Source organism: Rhineura floridana, chromosome 1, assembly GCF_030035675.1.
Source record: "Rhineura floridana isolate rRhiFlo1 chromosome 1, rRhiFlo1.hap2, whole genome shotgun sequence".
NCBI classification, from domain to species: domain Eukaryota; kingdom Metazoa; phylum Chordata; class Lepidosauria; order Squamata; family Rhineuridae; genus Rhineura; species Rhineura floridana.
The window spans coordinates 295,547,190-295,571,042 of record NC_084480.1 but is presented as its reverse complement, the minus strand read 5'-3'; the positions used below and the strand labels follow the sequence as shown (position 1 = coordinate 295,571,042).

General features: G+C 40.8%; 1 protein-coding gene across 3 annotated transcripts in view; it reads left to right on the top strand.

Annotated features, from left to right (window-relative positions):
• The window catches only part of CSMD3 (CUB and Sushi multiple domains 3), a 1,044,618-nt gene that overhangs the window by 947,251 nt on the left and 73,514 nt on the right, over positions 1-23,853 (top strand). For all 3 annotated transcript variants that reach the window (XM_061605340.1, XM_061605331.1, XM_061605321.1), the window contains 3 exons: positions 885-1,070; positions 15,292-15,465; positions 21,920-22,102. In XM_061605340.1, the coding sequence (XP_061461324.1) occupies positions 885-1,070; positions 15,292-15,465; positions 21,920-22,102 (543 nt within the window). The remainder of the gene's footprint in view (positions 1-884; positions 1,071-15,291; positions 15,466-21,919; positions 22,103-23,853) is intronic.

The window sequence follows — 23,853 nt, the reverse complement described above, 5'->3', positions numbered from 1 at the left end:
TTTAAAAATGATCTTGACTGAATTTTGCTAAACAGTAGCAGTATCTGACTACACTCAAATAGTAGTTGATGTGGTAGGACAGAGTGACCCCCTTGACACCCATGTTGCTGCAGATTACCTGGATAATCTGACAGTGCATTACTGAGGTCAATGCTGTGCATGTGTACCAGTGGACCGAAAAATGGAACTCCCCCTGGTGCACTCACACAACCTCACCACCACCCTGATCTGCAACAGCTGCTTCCAAGTAAGCTGTAGTGATGCCAGTGTCAGGAGGATATTCTGCCACATCACTATGGACACTACCAGTACACAGTACTCCCAAGTTATGTCAAATATGAAGACATATGGATATTTTATTGCAATTTTTCCCTTTCAGATTCATGTGCATGTGAGCCAGTTGCATCTTGTCCTCATGGCCACTCATGTTTATTTAGAAGGGAATAGGAGTGAATAATATAGTCATGTACCCTTCATATTTAACACAACCTACACATATTTTGCACTCAGGATTGTGTATTCAAATTTGTGTGAGAAGTATTATTATTATTATTTATTACATTTGTATACCACCCCATAGCCGAATATCACACAAATGATATTGTTTATATTCATTGTTTGTACTAGGGCATTAATAGCAATAATTCTATTATGGAACAAGTCCTATTTTTTTTTAACCATGATTTGATAGTTGAAAAACTATATTAGAAAAAGCCACCATAAATTAATGGCAGCATTCTTTATAGGCTGTCATTTTTATTTGCTTCAACGATAGATTTGTGCAAATTGCTATTTATTTTATTCACTGTATACTTTTTTCACTTAATGACCTATGGGAAACATACACATTTTTAAAATGTACATGTTTACTGTTTTCTGTTCAGTGGTCAACTGCTCTGATCCGGGAATCCCTGCAAATTCCATTCGAGAAAGTAAAATCGAATATGGAAATTTCACTTATGGCACAGTTGTTTTTTATGACTGCAATCCTGGACATTTTTTATTTGGATCTTCAGTTTTAATCTGCCAGCCAAATGGTCAGTGGGATAAGCCTTTGCCAGAATGCATTAGTAAGTATTTTAGAATATGTATTAATATTAATAGTGCTCAGTATTTGTGTAGTGCTTTCAATTGTTCAGAGAGCTTCACATGCACGATCTATTTTTTATCCTTACAACAACCCTGTAACCTCTCCCCCAGAGCAACTCTATCTTGCCACAATTCAACTTCAGTTTATTTTCCCTCATCCAGCCCATCACTGCATGCAGGCACTGGTCCAGAACTGCACGATGTCTCCTGTTTCACCTTGTCCTAAGTCTCCTAAGGATCCCAGCAGCTTCATATTAGAAAACAATCATATTAACAAATAATTTATCTAGGAAAAAAATAGACAGACAGTGTTTATATATTGAAGAATATAGAAATAACAGCTTTCATTCTGCCTTCAATGAGCTAACTAGATGATTCATTATGAAATAAGCAGATTGGAAGAACAGACTTAATCTACATTAATGCTAGGGCTGTGCTCCAAGTTCAGCTGAGGGTCAATGCCCAAGCCAAATCGGTCCGCTTCAGAGGCATTTGGATCTCAGCCAAGTTGGTTGAGATAGCTCCAGATCTCTGCTGGTTGGGTATGGTGGCCCAGAGTGTTCCAGGGCTATAGGTTTAGGAAAGCAGGCATGTGCGTGAAGGAAGAGAGAAAATGGGAAAAGGAGGTACCTCTTCTCAGGAGAAGGTAAATGCCTTTCCTACCCAACCTCTCCTCCTTCCCACTAGGCCTCCCCAAGCCCTGCATGCCAAATTCCCTTCACAACTGTTTTCCTAGCATGCAGGGAAGGCACTCACAAAGGAGCAGCACTCTGCAGCATAGAATTGTCTTATCAGCTGATAAGCTTGAGGATTCATCCTGTGTGGTGCTGGATGCTGGTCATTTGCGGGTGGCTTCCCTGCATGCACAGAAGCTGCTCTCTAAAGAGCAACAACCAGAAACATGCAGGATGGAATTATCTTGTGCATGCTAGTTGCACCCGCCTGCTCTCAGTCGGGCAGAGGAAAGAGAAGGAGATGACCCCCTGCCATATTTTTAATTTTAGAAAAACACTTAGCCCCATCCCTAAATAGCTTTGGTGATGGAACTGGGGTGGGGCAGGTGGTCCCTTCTGCAGGCCAGGGTAGACTGGCCCTACCCAGGGACCACAGATCAGGGACATGGGGCAGACAGGGAGAACTGTGCTTAGCCCTAGCTAATAGCTTTGGTTAACCTTTACTGTTTGGTTTATTGATTCCCTACAGTTCTTTAAGCTTGCAAAATCATAAAGTAGATGAGAGCTAACAGTGTTCTGTTACTCAACATTACTCATCTGAGAACAAAGAGGTCCCTGTTGGGGGAGGTACCCTTACATTCCAAATCAATGTCCTTGTGCCACATTTCCCTAGAATAATACCTTTCATCCAAAGGCCCCATGCTTATGTATGTCCCACCTATGGGCTTATTGTCCATGTTTACTTCAGTTGATTAACTCATTTATGGTATCTCAAGTATAGTATGTGTCATTCACCTCTGTTGGTGTGGTTAGAGCGTCTTGGTACAGGATTCTCTGCTGCCCTTTCTGGCTGTGCAGGTTCCCCTTCTTGCTCTGATTCCTCACTGTCCTCCAGTGCTGGCATGTTGCTGTAATCTGTAGTACTGTATGGTATTTCTACTTTATCTTCTCTGTTGTGGTCTTGGAATGGTGCCCCTTGTGGTTGGAATGCACCTTGACCTTCATCAAAGTAGGATGGATTTCAATCCTTTGGATTTCAATCCTTTCTGTTTTGGGATTTAGGATTCTGTATCCCTTTTATTTTGTAGAATATGCAGCGAAGATTCCTTCCTTTGTAGTGTTGTCCAATTTGGTTCTCTTCCGGTGTGGAATGTGACCGTACACTTTTGATCCAAACACCTTTAGATGAGCCAAACTGGGTATGCGTCCATACCATAACTTGAATGGAGTCTTGTTGCCATTCACCTTTGTTGGCAAACAATTCTGTAGATAGATGGCAGTATTCACTGCCTCTCCCCAATATTTCTGTGGGAGATTGGCATCTTCTAGCATTGATCTCACAATCTCAATAAGGGTTCTGAATTTTCTCTCCGAGATGCCATTTTGTTCTGGGTTGTGGGGTACAGTGGTCTGATGCTGAATCCTATGTTCACACAGAAACTGCTGGGTAGCATCAGACAAGTATTCCCCTCCGTTGTCAGAACGTAGAATTTGTGGCTTTCTCTGAAATTTAATGATCACCATTGCAACATATTCTTTGAGTTTCTGAAGCATTTGCCCCTTCTCCTTCAGCATATAGATTACAGTGAATCTTGAATAGTCATCAATAAAACTAACAATGTATCTGTTTCCACCATTTGAAGGAATTGGCATTTCACAAATGTCGCTGTGAATCAACTCTAGGGGGCACTTAGTCTTCCTTTCACTCTGCTTAGGAAAACTTAGTCTTGTCCCTTTAGCCTTAACACAGCACATACATCTTCCCTTTTCTTGGCAGGGTTCAATTTTCATGCCTCTTACTAAATTATTCCTTTGAAGGGTATTAATCTTTGCCATGTCTTTGTGTCCAAACCTTCTATGCCACAAATGCAAACATGACTTGTTACAGCAGTCCTTTGCAACATTAGCTTCTGGACTTTGCTGATCAATTTCATACATTCCCTTTCTCTTCGTAGCTGTGCATATAATTACCCCATCTCGAGAAATTGCACAGGAATCTTGTTCAAATAACACTGAACATTCTTTATTGGTTGCCTCACTGACTGACATCAAATTATTAGAAATTCCTGGGGTCCAGAGTGCATTTCTAAAGTAAATCTCTTTAGTACCGCTTGGCGTCTAGCAGACCAGCTTTGCATCCCCTTGCCCCTTTATGGGCATTTCTCATGAGTCAGCAACTTTAACTGAGCCTCCATGTGGGGGTAGAGTTTCAAATAGGGTCTTTGCATTTATCAGATGAGCACTTGCTCCCGAATCTACATAGACTTTATTATTACAACATTTTTCAACTTGAGTTACTTGTAAACTGTTGGCATCTTTCTTGTCTGTCTTTTTAAATCCTTTATTTTGTCCTTCAGACTTCCCTTTCTGGTTGCACTGATTTTTACAGTGAGTCTCTGAACCACATAGAAAGCAGCCTTTGGATCACTCCCTTTGTTTTCCAAATCTGCATGTGACTGGCACTCGGCCAGAAGTCTGTTTACTTAGGAAAGAGGAGACTCTGTCCTCTCCTGCAGCGCTTCTTTCGCTTTCCTGAAAGAATTGTTCTCTGACTTCTGATATAATTTCATTTAAAGTCTTTTGCTGTTGTTGCAATATGAGGCAGAAAGTACTCATGATTTTGGGAGGGAATCTAGAAACAAAGCAATCTACGTGGGCTGGTCCAGCTTCGTGTCGGCTTCCTCAATTCCCTGATTTAACACCATAAATTTAGTGAGGTGTTCTTCAAATGAATCATCCCTCATTTGCAAGTTAACACTTCGTAACATTAAAATTAAATGCCCTTGGCTTTTTGGCTAGTGGTTAGACTCCAGTGCAATCCACATTTCTCTGGCATTTTTACAGTTAATGATCAAAGGGATTTGTGAGTTACTCACGCACTTCATTATGAGATCCTGAGCTTTTTCGTCTTTCTCCGTCCAAACTCTCCTTACTTTCTGCGAGGCTTCTGGTCCTGGTTCCGGATGTCTGATCACTTCCATTAGCTTCTGTTGCTTTAAGTGACATCTCATCTGAAATGACCATAACTTCCAGTTTCCTGGTGAAAGTTTGTCAAGGCTTAACTGTTGTTCCACAGTAGCCATCCTTAAGAAAGAGGTTTAACTCTTTACTGACTAAACTCCGAAGGTCTTTACTAGCTTCTTTGATTTGCAACACAAAAGCTCCTTTAATTACACAGATCTTTTGCATGCCTGGTGCCCATAACCTGTCGGAGAGTGGCTGGGAATGGAGATGTCTGAGTGAGCCCAAATGTGTGTTTGAATCTTTGCTAAAGATTATACCTTCCCTGCAAATTAGTCAGACAAAGACTTTAAGCTTTAAAATAAGAAATAACTACTTTATTCTGGAAGTACATACTTGATAGGAAAGAGTCCTATATTTAACTAACTGGCTAAGTTGGAGATGCAAACACTAGGCCTAGTGTTTGCCCTCATGCTTGGAGGAGAGGGAGAGACAAAGAGAATATGTCTGCTCTCCCTCACAAGAGAAAGAAGAAGGAAGGAGGGAAGGAGATGTGATGGGTATTATCTTCTTCTTCTGTTGCTTGAGGCAGCAAAGAGTTAACACTCCAAAGGACTCTGCTCCTCCCACAGAGTGTTAGTTTGTTTTCCTGCCTCTTTTGATTAGTACTGTTTTTGTCTTGCTCTGGCTAGCTGTTAACTTTATTTTTATGTATTGCTAATCTTTCTATAATGTACTTTAATCTCGTGTTTGGTGGTCATTATGAGTGGTTTGGTGATGATTGTTAGTTAATGAAATGTATTAATGAATTTGTGTGTGTATGTGTGTGACAGAGAGGCAGAGGCTGTTGAGCATCCATTGTGATTGTTGTAACAAGTTAATTTATATTAGTAATTGATTCTCTAATTTTTAATTTTTTAATTAGCTGGGGAGTATGAATTAATTTCCCCTGGTAGCATGCCATCAAGCAGGCTGTAGTACCACCTAGTGTCCAAAGGCAGGAATGCACACGAGTCAAGACCTGTGCTGCTTCTTTTAGTCCTCACTCCATTCCATTACTGCCTTCATCCGAGATGGTTCTTTTCCAGCCCATGGGAAGATTGAGTCACTGCCATAGTTGGCCAACAACAAAAACAATACTGATGCCATTCTGGTGGGAGACAGGGTTCTTCATTTCTCACATGTCTGGCAGCAGATGGCAATGGACTCCTGGGTAAGGGACCTGGTGTTTCATAGCTATGCTGTAGAGCTCCAACGGCTTCCTCCAAACAGGTTTCTCCCCTCTCCTATGTCCAACTTCTCAGAGAGGTGAGCAGTTATGATGGAGTTCATTCATCACTTTCTGGACATAGCAGCAATAGAGCCAGTGAATCCAGACGAATATTACTCAGAGGTCTACTCCATCTTATTCATAGAGCCCAAGAAAGACTACTCATAGAAGGCCATCTTAGACCTCAAATTCCTGAATAAGTTTGTGAGATACCAGCATTGCAAGATGGAGACCCTGTCAATGATTGTGGAAGCAATTCAGGAGGATAACTTCTTGATGTTGATCAAACTGACAGAAGCCTAGCTGTATGTGCTGGTTCTGCCAGCTCACAAGCAGTTTATGAAGTTCACATATGGACAGGATCATTTTCAGTACTGGATCTGAGAGTGTTTACAAAGATTATGGTTAACCTGGGGGTTTATCTCCACCTGCAGGGTATCCATATCTGCCTGTACCTGGATGACCTGCTGGTTCAGGCAGGCATACTGCCTCAGGTGTCGACACATGTGCACTTCACTCTTGCAACCCTGAGAGACCATGGCTTCCTGGTCAATCTCAAGAAGAGTCATCTTTCTCTAACTCAACATTTGGGGGCCATATTGGATTCTGCATGAGCCATGGTTTATCCAGAGTGAGTCATCAATCAGGGACATGGCTTGATTCCTCCTGTCCCAGTGGTCAGCTGACATTATGCTTCTTGTGAAAGCTCAGGGCCTGTATGTACTGATCATCCAAATTGTCCCTTGGACTTTCCTCCACACTTGCACACTCCAGTGGGCGTTGTCAGGACAGACAAAAGGAAGTACTTCTTTACTCAGCGCATAGTTAAACTATGGAATTTGCTCCCACAAGATGCAGTAATGGCCACCAGCTTGGATGGCTTTAAAAGAAGATTAGACAAATTCATGGAGGACAGGGCTATCAATGGCTAGTAGCCATGATGGCTGTGCTCTGCCACCCTAGTCAGAGGCAGCATGCTTCTGAAAACCAGTTGCTGGAAGCCTCAGGAGGGGAGAGTGTTCTTGCACTCGGGTCCTGCTTGTGGGCTTCCCCCAGGCACCTGGTTGGCCACTGTGAGAACAGGATGCTGGACTAGATGGGCCACTGGCCTGATCCAGCAGGCTCTTATGTTCTTATGTTCTTATGTTCTTATGTTACCCAGCTGGACATTATCAACTTTGTATCCTTCTCTACTATCCTCATTCCATTATTCCAACATCCATTGGTGGATGTTGTCCCAGAATCTTCAGAGGGGATTCTCCATTCCGGGAGTCCATGAGGACCTTAATACAACAGATGCCAATCTGCTCTGATGAGGAACCTACTGCAATTTTCATTCAATTCCTGGCACATGGACTGCGGCAGAGGTGGTTCACAGCATAAACTGGTTAGAGTTGAGGGCAGTACACCTGGGTCCGCTTCATATCCATCAGAAATTTCAGTTGACTCGTGTCCTCTTCTGAACCAACACCAGTGTGAAGTCACATTTGAATCATCACGAGGGCACTTGTGAAGAAGTCTTCAGGGGGTGACCACTCTCATATTCAACTGGGCTGAACATCACCTATGCTTTTTGAAGGTGGAACATCTCAGGGGTGAGCTGAACATCATGATGGACTGGCTCAGCAGGCAACAAGTAGTGTCATGGGAATGGAAGCTCCATCCTGAAGTTTTTTTCCATTTGCAACACTTGTTCACCCCCCTGATAGTGCACCTGCTTGTGACAAGACGGAATGCTCAGCTTCTCCAGTTCTTCTCCAGGTATCAAGAGGCAAACACTGCGGCAGTCAGCACTTTTATGGTTCCTTGCCCAAACGTCCTGCTCTATACTTTTCCTCCTGTGCCCTTTTTGGGCCAGACCCTTCATAAGGAACATGCGCAGTTGGTTCTCCTAGTTCCATGCTGGCCACATTGACTGTGGTTTTTTAATCTTTTGACCCTATCAGTCATGGATCCATGGAGGTTACCAGCAAGGCCAGATCTTCTTTGGCGTCTAGACCCCAAATGGTTGAATCTGGTAGTCTGCCATTTGAGTGGCAGCACCTAACCCATGGGTTTGTTTCGAGGGAGGACATCACTACCATTCTGGCCTCTCAACAGCCTTCTACCATCCAAATATACCAGAGTATGTGATCATCATTTTCCAGCTGGTGTGTCCTTGTAGAACCATTGTTAAACAGGTCTTGGAATGTCTTCATAGAGGGTTGAAGATGGGGTTGAAGCCCATGTTGTGCCTGCAGTTGTCTGCCATCCCTTAGGTTTTGCCTGCCATGCCATTGCTATGCTCCTTAGGATCCCATCCTCTGGACAAGTGCTTCTTGAGGGGGGCAGCCTTGCTTTCACCACCAGTGATTCACCGTTTCCTTCAAGGAGTCTTCAGAAGATGTTGCAAGCTCTTCAACAGCCTCTTTTTGAACCTCTGAAGTCTATACCTTTAAGAATTCTGGTCTTTAAGGTTCTTTTTCTAGTTACAATCACTTCAGCATGGTGGGTGTCAGGGTTGGGAGCATTATCCATTGCTTGTCATTTTTGTGTTTTTAACATACTATATTGTTTTACATAGTGATCCATCATTTAGACCTAGTGAGAGTTCAGTTTTTCATTGTAACCAGGACATCCTCTTATATTTTTGTTTTAATCTGGTTCATACTCTGGAGAAGCTCAGGCATTCTCTTGATGTGCACAGAGCTCTCAAAATCAACCTTCCCTCTACCAGGATATCTGTTTGACTGAGTTGCTGTTTGTCTCTTTTTATCCAAGGACATTGGGAAAGAAGGGTTCAAGCTCCACCTTAACCTGCGTTGCCCTGGCCTATGTGTTGCTGAAGCTCCCAGTGCCTTGTAACATCACAGCACACTCCACAAGATGGCTGTGTTTGCCACTAATGCACCTCTTGTAGATATTTGTAATGCTGCTGTCTGGTCTACACCTAATTCATTCATTAGGCACTATAAAACTGATGCTACATTTCTGCTGATGTCTCCTTTGGGAGGCATGTTCTACAACAAGTAGTGCCTCAGGTCTAGGCAGCCTGGGTTGACCCTCCCTGGGACTGCTTTGGTACATCCCACTTGATGGCATGCTTCCCAGGGAAAATGGACTGTTGGTTTCAGCTGAAAGGTAGTTTGCTGGATGTCATGCCATCGGGACCCTCCCTGTTAGAGGGCTGCCTATCTATTTTATTTATTGTACTATGCTTATTGTGGGTGTTTTCCTATTACGCTTATTCCTTGCATTGCTAAAGCTTTTCTCACTGCATTTGTGTTTAGGAGTTAAGTTTGTACTGCATGTATTTTTCCTGCTCCTTCTTTGCTTCTTTGGTTTTCTTGTTTGTTATCTATACTTGTCATTGGAGAGCTGGGAAGATATTCTGAGTCTGTCTTGTCTGGAATGGACTGGAGAGAGGACAAGAAGTAGCAGTTGAAGTCTTGACTCCTGTGCATTCCTGGACACTAGACAGTGCTACAGCTCGTGTTCTAGCATGATACCCAGGAAAACCATTCAGGTGAGGCTCATAGTCTGTTTTGTCCATCACTTTCTAGGCAAATTTAACTGATTAAGTGAGCAGTTTATTGCTGAGGTAAAAAACTTTCAAAACCTCTACTTTCAAAACCTCATACAGGGGTTCAGGGCAAACCCAGGAACCATATTGCTTATATTTATGCACACAGATACAGACATACAGCCACCACATCTTAAACTTCATGAATCTGAAGTAGACTATGATATCTCATGACCAAATAAATGTGTTAAGTCTTTTATGCTGCCAATCAATCAATCAATCCATCAATAACCCAAACCCTTTGTTGTTTTTACTGTTTACTGTAACTCTAAAGGTTCTGTAGTTTTTCTACACCAGGGTTTCATATAGGATACATTTTAATCTGTTTTGGTTATGTTATTCTTTGAAACCTATATTCCAACAGTTCCGACTGCATTTGCACCTGCTGACCTGGGTTCCTACTGGGAGCAAGGGTGGGATATAAATCTGATAAATAAATAAAAAATAAAAATATGCTAAGTCTTAGTAATTATTAGTAATTAGTAATTAGCAAAAAGAAAAAACGAAACAGGCATACTTACAGGGTCCGTTGTTTGAATTTATTAGTCGCTTTGTACATAAGAAGTCTCAGAACGACTTACAAAATACATTCTTCTTTTATCACATTATTCAAATGTTATAAATGCCAGGGAGCCATGGAAAAGTGGGCACATCAAAATAGTTCAGTGCCTTTTACTGTTGTTTCCAAGCTGTAGCATTCATATTTCTAGTCAAAATGTTTATAACTTAAGACCTCTTACATATATTCATGTTTTGCCACAGGGCACAGTTAAAGTATGTTTTCTTTAACTATACTAGTGGTCTAATTTAATGGTCTGTGTCTTGCAATAGTTTTCTTTCTTTTGTTATCTCTGGCAGTAAATTTCTACTGTGTATGACAGATAATCTATGAAAAGTTTTTAGTCTGATACACAAGGCCAAATACAATTAAATTGTACTTTAAATTTGTTTCCCATAGCATATCTCAATCACCTTTTTGCTTCTTTCAGCATTGTGGGTGGGTGGGTGGTGGAATCAATTTGTTTCCCAAAGCATACGTTATCAATGTGGACAATGTTCTATAGTGGAAGAAAAGATCTGTACTCTTTATTTCTTTTGTTCTAATTGAATTGCCTGTTGGCTTAAACAGCAAAGCATTGCCATTTGTTTAGTAGGGCTCACTCTAATTATGTATCTATAGCTATATACACACACACTTTGCTAGAGGTATTTGAATACTTAAAAACCCCACATTTTTAGCGATATTGCCCTGATTTACAATGTTTTGTTTTTTTACTTAACAGCTAGCTCATTTCCATTTCTGCTCACTTTTAAAATATTTATTTATTTATTTATTTTATTTCATTTTTAAACCGCCCATAGCGAATAGCTCTCTGGGCGGTGTACAAAAGATTAAAAGTACAGAAATACAAAATATCACAATAAATAAACTGAAACAAAGAGATATACTATTCAGTTTACAGCAGAATTGGATTCAGGTGCATGTAAGAGGCAGGAAAAGAAATAATCAATCAGCATGACATGCAATAAAACTGCTTTCTTGCCTTTATATTATGTTGTTTTAAATCTGTTTTAAATTTTCTTCATGGTTACATTCAGAGGTGGATAACAGATTGCATGTGAAATTGCAAATAAAAGGACACACTGGTGGAATCTAGGATGGAAAATTCTGATTTCCTTCAGGTTTTTTTCTCTAAAACACTTTTGCAAACAAAACATGTTGAAAAGACCTACAGCAAGGTTGGGGTTGTTTGAGCCAATTCTTACCAGTTGCTTTCCAAGCCCCATTCAAGGTGTTGGTTTTGACTTTTAAAACCCTGTACGGTTTTGGCCCAGTCTATCTGAAAGAGCGCCTCCAGCATCATCAATGTTGCCACCCAACAAGATCAGCCTCAAAAGACCTTCTCTCCATCCCACCAGTTAAAACAGCTAGACTGGTGAGAACTAGGGAGAGGGCTTTTTCAATCGTGGCACCCACTCTATGGAATTCCCTCCCAAAGGATATCTGCCATGCCCCCTCCATGATGAGCTTCTGCTGGACCCTGAAAACCTGGCTCTTCAGGCAGGCCTTTGGGGTGGGTTAGATTTTAGTGTTATTGTTGGAATTTTAAGGTTCTAATGTGAATTGTATGTTTTTATGTTGTGTGTTGTCCAGAGTGGCTGGACAACCAGCCAGATGGGCGACTAATAAATTTAATAAATAAATAAGTAATAAATAAATTACCCAAGTGTGTTTTCACAAGGGGATGCCTCAGGATGCACTCCCTTTACTTTTTTTTGCAGGCAGCTCCCTCTGGGCCCCCTCCTAGAGCCCCTCTGTCTCTACAGCCAATCAGGTTGCACAATTCCCAAGTGCCCCTCTTCTGTTTGTTGTTGTGGGGAAGAGAGAATCACAAGGACCTGAGAGATAGAAGTTTACATAGAGAGGAGGGTGGACAGCCAAGCCCGGGTACTTGCTTTGTTTATGATCACTGCAAGCTCAGGCTACCAGCCAGCAGCAAACTTTGGGGGAGTGATTTGGGCTTGCCTTGGATGACAGTTCTATGCATGCTTACTCAGAAGTAAGTCCCACTGTGTTCAGTGAGGCTTACTACCAGGTGAGTGTGTAACTCCATAACAACTGTAGGAAGATAACAGAAAACTCTGACAATGCAAACGTAATACCATGTGACTGATCTTTTGGGGAGGGAGCTTTAGTCTAAAGCGGTAACTAGAAATCTTCTTGGATTGGTACAGAGCAGAGAGAGAAAGAGAAAGTGTATTGCTAACTCTCTTTTTTTAAGTCAAATAAGGGGATGTGTAGCTTTGTTCTAGCCCAAAGCCAGGAGTTAGGGAGGGAAAGAGAAAAAAATAAGTTGGGGAAGTGTGTGTGTGTGTGTGTGGGATTGAGAGTGATTTAAGATTTACAGCAGTCCAGATGCTTGTGTTATAATACATTCAAGATTTAAATAGTTAAAAATCAAGCACTGATTCATTTGTTGTGGTTATTTATTAATACTTCATAATAACTACAGCATTTTCTTCATTTTCATTTTTGAGCAAAAAGGACTAGGATGCATCCAGACAGTGAAAGGCAATAGTAAACCACCTCTAAATACATTTTACCATGAAAACTCTATGAATAGACTATCCCGTAATCATGGGGGACTGGAATGCAAAGGTATCTGATTGTTCTGATTTGCAACCTATACTCTGGACAAGAGGCTACTGTAAGGACAGAATATGGAGAAACTGATTGGTTCCCAATCAGAAAGAGTGTGAGACGGGTGTATTTTATCACTCTACTTGTTTAATCTATACACAGAACATATCATACGGAAAGCAGGATTGGACCAAGATGAAGAAGGTGTGAAAACTGAAGGGAGAAATATCAATAATTTAAGATATACATACTACTAGCAGAAACCAGTAATGATTTGAAACGAATGCTGATGAAAGTTAAAGAGGAAAGCACAAAAGGAGGACTACAGCTGAACGTCAAGAAGACTAAAATAATGGCAACAGAAGATTTATGTAACTTTAAAGTTGACAACGAGGACATTGAACTTGTCAAATATTATCAATACCTTGGCAAAGTAATTAACCAAAATGGAGACAATAATCATTATGAGAAAACTAAAAAGGTCCTCAAATGCAAAGATGTATCACTGAACCCTAAAGTCAGGATCATTCAGACCATGGTATTGTGAATTTCGATGTATGGATGTGAAAGTTGGACAGTGAAAAAAGTGGATACGAGAAAAATCAACTCATTGGAAATGTGGTGTTGGAGGAGAGGTTGCACATGCCATGGACTATGAAAAAGACAAATAATTGGGTGTGAGAACAAATTAAACCAGAACTGTCACTAGAAGCTAAAATGATGAAACTGAGGTTATCATACTTTGGACACATAATGAGAAGACATGATTCATTAAAAAAGACAATAATGCTGGGAAAAACAGAAGGGAGTAGAAAAAGAGGAAGACCAAACTTGAAGTTACAAGATCTGAACAGGGTAGTTCATGACAGATTCTATTGGAGGTCGCTGATTCATAGGGCTGCCGTAAGTCATGATTGACTTAACGGCACACAACAACAACAATCATGAACATGAACAAGGACTAGATGCAACTCCCTGTTGAATCTAAACAACCCCAAATCTCAAGCCCATGCAAGTGACTTTGGTTCATTCCTGAGAAGACAGTTGTTGAACTGAGAATCCTTGCAAATATTCTTGATACATGGAGAAGCCTGATCATAATATTTCCATGTTAACCGACAGATGTTCTGCAAATTTTCTTATCTATTTATCTGTTCTTTCCAAAGAGAAGCCTTACTAAGTGTTAGCTCATTTTAGGGTCACTTTAAGGGGGCTTTCAACTACCTCACCTAAACATGTAAAATGGGGCCTGTGTTTTAGGACAAATCCCATACCATGTCATGCCCTACCAGTATAGACTGTTGAAATAATGTTACATAGAATACCAGCAAAATGGTAGTGAAACGTTGAATTAAAAGAAAATATAATCCCCAAAATATATTGTTATTGGTCTTTGAAAACTAAATGTAATTGAAAGAACCGAACTTATCTTGTTCTGCTCTCTGTATTCTTGTGTGGGCCAGCCAGAACACGTGCTTGTTTATGAAGACTATTCCAAGGGATGAAGAATGCTTAAAGGAAAAAGTAGAATTTTGCAAGATTATCAGATGAGCGTTCTCATCTGGTTCATGGATATAGCCCTCTAGCATTAAAATTTAGCTGCAATTTTGCTCATTTACCATTGGACAATAATTGTCAAGACAATTATATATCAAGTTAAAAAGCTATAGGATTGTACTCAATGTAGCACTACAAAGTTTATGTCAGTACAAGGATTTCTCCTTGCACAAAGGAACGTTCTCCACCTCTCCAAACCCTCTGTGCCTTCTAAATCTATTCTGGGGGGGTTGCGCAACCCTTAAAACAGATTTGGAGGTAGTGCAAGGCATGTGAAGGAGGAGGAGAGGGAAGGAAGGCCCATTGTGCAAGCAGAAGTCATTTCACTTGTGCAATTTTTTTGTTGAATTACCACTCATTCTGCCTAACCCATATCAGCATGCCTAACCCGTAATCATCTAATTAATGGGTCAGACTGAGCTTGGTGATGTCTTAAATTAAGCTATTTGTAAGCAATTCCCAGTTGTTAAAGAACTTCATTTGAAAGGGGAGTGTGTTTTTGTAAGATGAAGTATTCTACCTACTGGTAATTACAAAAGTTTATAAAGAAACCAATTCTAATATCCTCTCTGTAATTCAGATGATACTGGAATTCTACTCCTGTGTTCAGTAGTCTGGGAAATAGGTCAGAATGAAAAGCAATTCCATGATGTATAGCTTAATAATAAAGGATGTTTCTCTCTCTCTCTCTGTCTCTCTCTCTCTCTCTCTCTCTCTCTCTCTCTCTCTCTCTCTCTCTCTCTCACACACACACACACACACACACACACACACACACACACACACACACACACACACACACACACACACACACACACACAGAGAGAGAGACAGAGACAGAGGTCAGGACACATTAATATCAATCTTTAATATTAATATTAATATCCATCAGTTATCAAGTATAGGGATACATGGTTAGGGTTTTTTAATTGATTACTTAAACTTGCAAAATATGGTAATGATGGTAACAGCAAATGAAAGAATTTAGATTGGTGATTATAATGTAATTTTTATCTCCAATATTTATGCATCGTAGTGATTGACTGTGGTCATCCTGGCATTCCTCCAAATGCAATCCTATCTGGAGAGAAATATACATTTGGATCTACTGTTCGATATTCTTGTACAGGAAGGCGGTCACTAATTGGCCAGACATCACGGACATGTCAGTTAAATGGACACTGGAGTGGATCTATGCCTCATTGCTCAGGTACCACTTTTGAAGTATGTGAATGTGCTTTTGAAACCAATTCTAACTTTGTATTAGTTTTCGTTGGAACTTGTTTGCATTTCACGAAATTGAAAATCAAAACCAAATGTCAGTCACAAGAAATAGCTGCAGCTAAAGCTAAGTTCCACTATATGCCTACAAAGAATACCAAGAGGGAAAATGGAAAGTTTCTAGTAATATTTAACATAATGTATAAACAGTCAGTGAGATAGGACAGTTGACCAGTTGATGATGAATATTTGTATTATATGCTATTTATATATTACTGTGAAGGTGTTGAATTCCATATCGTGCTTTTGCATCGCTATTTCTTCCTCTTGATTAACTGTCTTAAATTAATCCATTTTCTTGACTTTCTGCATAAGTGAATGGTTGCCATTAATTCTTTTTTGACCAGGCACCTGTTCAACTGAACAGTTCTGCTAACACAAGGACTTTTAGCCCCACAGGGGAGCTTCCCCATCGTATCCTCTCCATGTATGGCTCCTGTGTGACACCTAAATCTGTTCCACAGGTTCTCCTAACTCTCTGAAGCATATTTATGGGGCATGTAGGGGGCATGCAGGGAGAGGAGATGGTGGGGAAATTCCATTGCATAGCTAAAACTCCTTGCGCTAATGGAACTGTTTAGGTGAATACTGCCCTTGAACTACAACTCCTGTCATCCATAACTTTGGCCATGCTGATAGGTGCTGATGGGATTTGTACTGCAAATTATATAGAGGACACCAGGCTGGCAAACTGTGAAGGTCTGTAGAGAGTTGCAATGCCTCACTGTGTGGAGCATGACAGAAATATAGTGCAGTCACTAGGGTTTCTGTCATGGCACAGAACTCAGACCCCCAATCAGAGGAAAGTCTGATGACAGGGAGGATGGGAAAGACCTTGTTCAGGAAACATCATAGAATAGAGACTCTGAAGCAAGCATTCCATCAGAAGCTCTAGTGGAAAGAAAGTGCCAGAAACAGTGAAGTTTTCATCCTGTCTGCCTGAGAAGGTAACTTCCTCCTATGCTTTGACTCAAAGGACTCATCCCTAGAACTGTCCACAGCTCTTAATAGCCACCTTCAACTGCAACACCATATCCAGCGTCATCAAGAGGCTTTACAGCTACTGAAGCTATTGCCTCAGAGTAGGACCCAGACCCTTGAAACTAGAGATATCTGAGGAATTTGATCTTTTAAAATTGCTCTTTGAAATGATGTGATTCAAACTTCTCAGATTAATGTGTGGATTAGATCTTGGCTATCCCCAGATTTTTCAGGTCTCCATATGTTGCAAGGTAGTTCTCGGCAGTTTCAATATATCAACATATACATTTATTTTAAGAGAAAATATTCATTTAAATGTGTTTTTGAGAGGAAATACACATTTATATACATTTTAATGTAACTGGGGAGACTTTTTAAATAAAAAGAACAGAATGCAATTACAGGTATACGCTGCACGTGATTCAGTTCAGAAATAAACAGATTTCCCCATCCCTACTTTGATCCCAGTTGGAGCTGGAGACACCACTTGCAGCTGGTTCTAGACTCTTGCTGAATCAAATCTCTAAGCTCTCTGCTTGTCTGCTTGCCTTGCATTCAGCTTACCCTTACAACCACCTGCCATGTTAGACTGTCCATAGTCCTTGAAGCTGGGCCTCTCTTGGACTTTTGACATACTTGGCAATACAGGTCTTTGCAATCAACAAGCCTTCTCTCCATACATACCTCACTTGTTATAGTGGTGTATATTTTGTTAGTATTTGAATAAACATCACAGAAACTAGAATCTGTCACATAATCCTTATAACCCAGCCTCTAGACCTCAGCAAATTCTGGCATATATGCTAATTCGAACATGGCAAAGATGTCATAAGAGTTTGCTTCTCTAATCATATCACAAAAGCATGATCAGAATATTGTAATTTCTGAAAAGCTAACATATAATATTTGACTTCCTAAACGCTTCCCTGATTCTCTAACTGTGATTCACTAATTTTACAAACTTGTAGAATAATAAACGTAATTGACATTCTGTATGATCAAAAATTCTGAATTTCAAACTCATATTTATTTTTTTAACTAGAGAGTTTTTCAAGTTACTCCACCTGGGATCATTACTTTTATTGTGCTGATAGTAACTAAAATAATTGGGTTTCTGATCTAAAGTATAGTTATAAAAAGGCAGACATAAATCTGTTCATTAAAATGACTAGCAGAAAGACCTTCCTTAACTGCTTTTGCAGCATAAAATGACTGATTACCACTTCAGAGACTCCATGGCAGACAATAAGCCTTCTGTTCTCTACATGCACACCTCTTTTGGCTCTGTAACTGAGCCAATTCTGTTTCCATAGCTCCAGTGTGGACAACATTACTATATTGGCAGAAAATCTTGCTCTCTTCCATTCACATTCTCTTGGAGAAGTAGCCAGTAGTTGCTCAGTAGCCTGTTTTTTGGGGAGGTAGAGAGGAGCAATGCAAAACTCACTCAGGCCCAGTGCTGATGACCAATTTTCTTAACATAATCAAGAGATCAGCAATGGGCCACTAGTTCTTGTGATCATGCCCAGCTACTCCTCTCCTTTTACTTAACATAACATTAACCAGAGGTTTGTTTTAACCAAGGTTTCTAAAGCAAACTCAGACATCTTAAATTCTAACTCCTAACCAAAGCTAGCAGAAACTGTAGTTTACATCAGAAGAGGCATGATTAAGAACATAAGAACATAAGAAGAGCCTGCTGGATCAGGCCAGTGGCCCATCTAGTCCAGCATCCTGTTCTCACAGTGGCCAGCCAGGTGCCTGGGGGAAGCCCGCAAGCAGGACCCGAGTGCAAGAACACTCTCCCCTCCTGAGGCTTCCGGCAACTGGTTTTCAGAAGCATGCTGCCTCTGACTAGGGTGGCAGAGCACAGCCATCATGGCTAGTTGCCATTGATAGCCCTGTCCTCCATGAATTTGTCTAATCTTCTTTTAAAGCCATCTAAGCTGGTGGCCATTACTGCATCTTGTGGGAGCAAATTCCATAGTTTAACTATGCGCTGAGTAAAGAAGTACTTTCTTTTGTCTGTCCTGAATCTTCCAACATTCAGCTTCTTTGAATGTCCACAAGTTCTAGTATTATGAGAGAGGGAGAAGAACTTTTCTCTATCCACTTTCTCAATGCCATGCATAATTTTATACACTTCTATCGTGTCTCCTCTGACCCGCCTTTTCTCTAAACTAAAAAGCCCCAAATGCTGCAACCTTACCTTGTAAGGGAGTCGCTCCATCCCCTTGATCATTCTGGTTGCCCTCTTCTGAACCTTTTCCAACTCTAGAATATCCTTTTTGAGATGAGGCGACCAGAACTGTACACAGTATTCCAAATGCGTCCACACCATAGATTTATACAACGGCATGATGATATCGGCTGTTTTATTTTCAATACCTTTCCTAATTATCGCTAGCATGGAATTTGCCTTTTTCACAGCTGCCGCACACTGGGTCGACATTTTCATCGTGCTGTCCACTACAACCCCGAGGTCTCTCTCCTGGTCGGTCACCGCCAGTTCAGACCCCATGAGCGTATATGTGAAATTCAGATTTTTTGCTCCAATATGCATAATTTTACACTTGTTTATATTGAATTGCATTTGCCATTTTTCCGCCCATTCACTCAGTTTGGAGAGGTCTTTTTGGAGCTCTTCGCAATCCCTTTTTGTTTTAACAACCCTGAACAATTTAGTGTCGTCAGCAAACTTGGCCACTTCACTGCTCACTCCTAATTCTAGGTCATTAATGAACAAGTTGAAAAGTACAGGTCCCAATACCGATCCTTGAGGGACTCCACTTTCTACAGCCCTCCATTGGGAGAACTGTCCGTTTATTCCTACTCTCTGCTTTCTGCTTCTTAACCAATTCCTTATCCACAAGAGGACCTCTCCTCTTATTCCATGACTGCTAAGCTTCCTCAGAAGCCTTTGGTGAGGTACCTTGTCAAATGCTTTTTGAAAGTCTAAGTACACTATGTCCACTGGATCACCTCTATCTATATGCTTGTTGACACTCTCAAAGAATTCTAATAGGTTACTGAGACAGGACTTTCCCTTGCAGAAGCCATGCTGGCTCTGCTTCAGCAAGGCTTGTTCTTCTATGTGCTTAGTTAATCTAGCTTTAATCATACTTTCTACCAGTTTTCCAGGGACAGAAGTTAAGCTAACTGGCCTGTAATTTCCGGGATCCCCTCTGGATCCCTTTTTGAAGACTGGTGTTACATTTGCCACTTTCCAGTCCTCAGGCACGGAGGAGGACCCAAGGGACAAGTTACATATTTTAGTTAGCAGATCAGCAATTTCACCTTTGAGTTCTTTGAGAACTCTCGGGTGGATGCCATCCGGGCCCGGTGATTTGTCAGTTTTTATATTGTCCATTAAGCTTAGAACTTCCTCTCTCGTTACCACTATTTGTCTCAGTTCCTCAGAATCCCTTCCTGCAAATGTTAGTTCAGGTTCAGGGATCTGCCCTATATCTTCCACTGTGAAGACAGATGCAAAGAATTCATTTAGCTTCTCTGCAATCTCCTTATCGTTCTTTAGTACACCTTTGACTCCCTTATCATCCAAGGGTCCAGTTGTCTCCCTAGATGGTCTCCTGCTTTGAATGTATTTATAGAATTTTTTGTTGTTGGTTTTTATGTTCTTAGCAATGTGCTCCTCAAATTCTTTTTTAGCATCCCTTATTGTCTTCTTGCATTTCTTTTGCCAGAGTTTGTGTTCTTTTTTATTTTCTTCATTCGGACAAGACTTCCATTTTCTGAAGGAAGACTTTTTGCCTCTAAGAGCTTCCTTGACTTTGCTTTGACTTTGCAGTGAAGGTAGGAAGAATTTGTGCAGGGAAGAGGTGGAGAGATGGGGAGTAACAGCACAAGCCCACAGCCATACTTGTAGCTATGGTTAAGTCTGCACCAAGTGTTATTCTGGCAAGGGTTTAGGATTTGAGCTCTGTTTATAAGACTGCTTATAGCTATTTTGCTGCTATGTGGACTGTGGCTCAAATGGCTAAATCCTGCTGATGATTTTATTGTTGCTTCGGTCTGGAGTTTTTATCTTTTTTAATTATGTTCTTTAGAAGGGTGCAGAAGCAGGGAATTCATGTTTTAAACTAACAAGTGCATATGTTTAAATAAATAGAAGATTGGCAGCACAACCCTATATGTGTCTACAAAGAAGTAAACCCCATATAGTTCAATGGGACTTACTACCAGGTAACTGGGTATATGACTGCAGCCATGGCATGGTTTCTGCAACACTCAGGCCCTACTTGAAGCAATGCTTCAGTGATCTCATGAAAGCACCCTGTATGGTAACATTGCCAGTCTACTTTATGAGCATTGCCAGAGCATTTTTCATGACCCAATGACTTGCTGTCTTAAAGTGTAGAAGTACCTATCCAGCCTCTTCGTCACATAAAAATTCAAGAGAAGAGGATTGTGTGGTATTGATTTTTTTTTCCCCTACATGAAGAAGGGCTGTATGAATACAGATCGATTCCAGCAACTTCTGCTGCTGATAGAAAGCTGTTGCTCTGGAGGGGTATTCAGATATCACAAAGCCAGCTCAGCTGCAGGTGGGGCTACCCTTGAATACAGTCTGGGGCAGCAGCTAGTACAGAATGTGGCTGCTAAGTTGGTGAGTGGGGTAGCCTAATTGGACCATGAGTGGTCCTGAAAGCACTGCACTGGCTGCCAGTTGAGCTACTAGGCAAAATTCAAGATGTTAGTACTAGCACATAAAGGCCTAATTGGCTTGGAACCAAAGTGCCTTAAAGAGCACCTTCCCCAGTATCAACCATCTCAGACCCTACAGCTGGCAGGTGAGGCCCTGTTAGTGGTGCTAACACTGGGGGTTGTCCAGCTGGCGTTGACCCATGAGAGGGCCTTTTCTGTGTCAGTTCCCCATTTGTGGAAAGCCCTCCCTGATGGGTGTGCCTGCCTCCCTCATTATTAACTTTTAGAAGGGACAAAAACATTCTTTTTTACTCAGGCATTTGATGGCTAAAAAATACTGTTCCTGGCAACCCTGAGATTATTGGTTGAGATAATGTTTTTAATTGTTTTTAGAACGTTTCCAACTATTTTTAGATTATATATATATATATATATAATTGATGTGTCTGCAGCCCTTGGCTTCTTCAGGGCAGGATATGATGATGATGATGATGATGATGATGATGATGATGATGATGATAATAATAATGGGCACAGTTTCTGTGTCCTGCTTCAGTATATGTTAATACTTACATTAATAACAAATTGCCTTCTATTGGTATACCACCTGAATGTTACTGTACTTACATTTTTATCCATTCTGCCACATCAACTTTAAAAACAGCAACAACGGCAGTGTAATACATCACTTTTTTTTTGTATCCTCCCTGAAATAATCTTTGTGTCACAAATTCCAGGTGACAATGCAGGATCTTGCGGGGATCCAGGAATACCAGGTCATGGTACTAGAGAAGAAAACAATTTTAGGATTAAAAGTATTGTGCAATTCTCTTGTGAACTTGGTTACATCCTTCATGGATCAGTGGAAAGAACATGTATGGCAAATGGAAGTTGGACAGGAAAGCAACCAGAATGTAAAGGTAAATCACATTTATGAATGGAATACAATGCAATATTAGTAAAAATAATATGTTAGTAGTGCACAACAGTCCTTGGAAACCAAAGAGCTAAAATTATCGTTTTGTTTTAAAGAAGTCAAGCTGTTGTGGATTAGCCACTATTGTCTTGTCATGGCCTTGGTTTAGCCAGGAGTGATATGAAAATACTCAGATGGTTCTCATGTAGTGCTAAACCATAGTTTAGTGCTACATGCATGAGCTTCCCCCTTGCCTTGCCTTATCCCTTGAGACTGGAAAAAGGACTCTGCTAACATTTACTTTCAGTTTCATAGAATCCCGGCTTAGGGTTACAGTAAGCCAGACACTGTGACTTGAAACAAATAAGCCAACTTCAAACCAGGGCTTTTGAAACTGGCTTGATTAATTGGAGTTTGTTTTAAAGACCACAATCTCTATAAGAATTATTTGTAAGTAAAACCAAACACTAGTGAAGTCCTTTTCCTGGCCAAGTGGCAGAAGGAAAGATGATGGGGAGATGTGGCATAATAGGATACGGAAGGGTATTAGCACGCAAGCCTCAAACATCATTCAGGTTTGTTCTACCTCATGCTCAGCACAGTGAAGTTAATGAGCATCACAAATCCCTCCCATCCACTGAACAGATAGCCTGGTCTTTCTGAGTCAGTGCCCAGTCATGTAAAGGTCTGGTTTGTACAGTTTCTCTTCATCAAAAAAGAGAGGAAGAATCATGTGTACCAAGCTTCTCTGAGATCTGCTGTGGAGGCAGAGGACATGACACTTCTCTACAAGGCTGTTTCAGAATTGTCCCAGGCTTAATATAAGAATGAAGATACAGTGATTAAGGCACAGATGGGTAACTGGGGCCTCTCCAGAATACCTGTTTATTGAGATATGATCCTGATTTGCTTATACAAAACTTACATGGAGGTTAGATTATAACTGGTCTTTTTTGGGCATTCATTCTGATTTGTTTGCAGGGCAGTTCTACGACAATGAGCATTTGTCCTGCATTCATCCTGATTTGCTTATGGGGTTTGTGAGAACAGTGATATCAGCAAGGACGGCCCTCTTCTTGTGAATGCACAGGGTGGAGGGTTCTTGCTTTCTCCCTTCCTCCCTATCTACCCAGAGTCCTTATATGTCGAACGTTAGTTCACCTAAGCTCACAGGTTATCAACAGCAGTTGTCAAACATAGGCAGATGATAGAGGAGACCCTGCTCAAGGATTCTTGAGTCTTGGGATATACCAGAAATTTTCTGTTTGGGAGTCAGACTTCAGACAGCAGATTAATATTTATAATATATGAAATTTATTCTTATATTGCATACTACAACTAATAAAATGCATTCTAGGTGGCCTTAACCAACATTGCAGAAACAGAAGATAGGAATACATATCAGCAAGAAAGAAGTTGGTAGATATCATAGAATCATAGAATAGTAGAGTTGGAAGGGGCCTATAAGGCCATCAAGTCCAACCCCTGCTCAATGCAGGAATCCAAATCAAAGCATACCCGACAGATGGCTGTCCAGCTGCCTCTTGAATGCCTCCAGTTTCAGAGAGCCTACTACCACTCTAGGTAATTGGTTCCATTGTTGTATGGCTCTAACAGTTAGGAAGTTTTTCCTGATGTCAAGTTGAAATCTGGCTTCCTGTAACTTGAGGCCATTATTCCATGTCCTGCACTCTGGGACAATGGAGAAGAGATCCTGGCCCTCCTCTATGTAACAACCTTTCATGTACTTGAAGA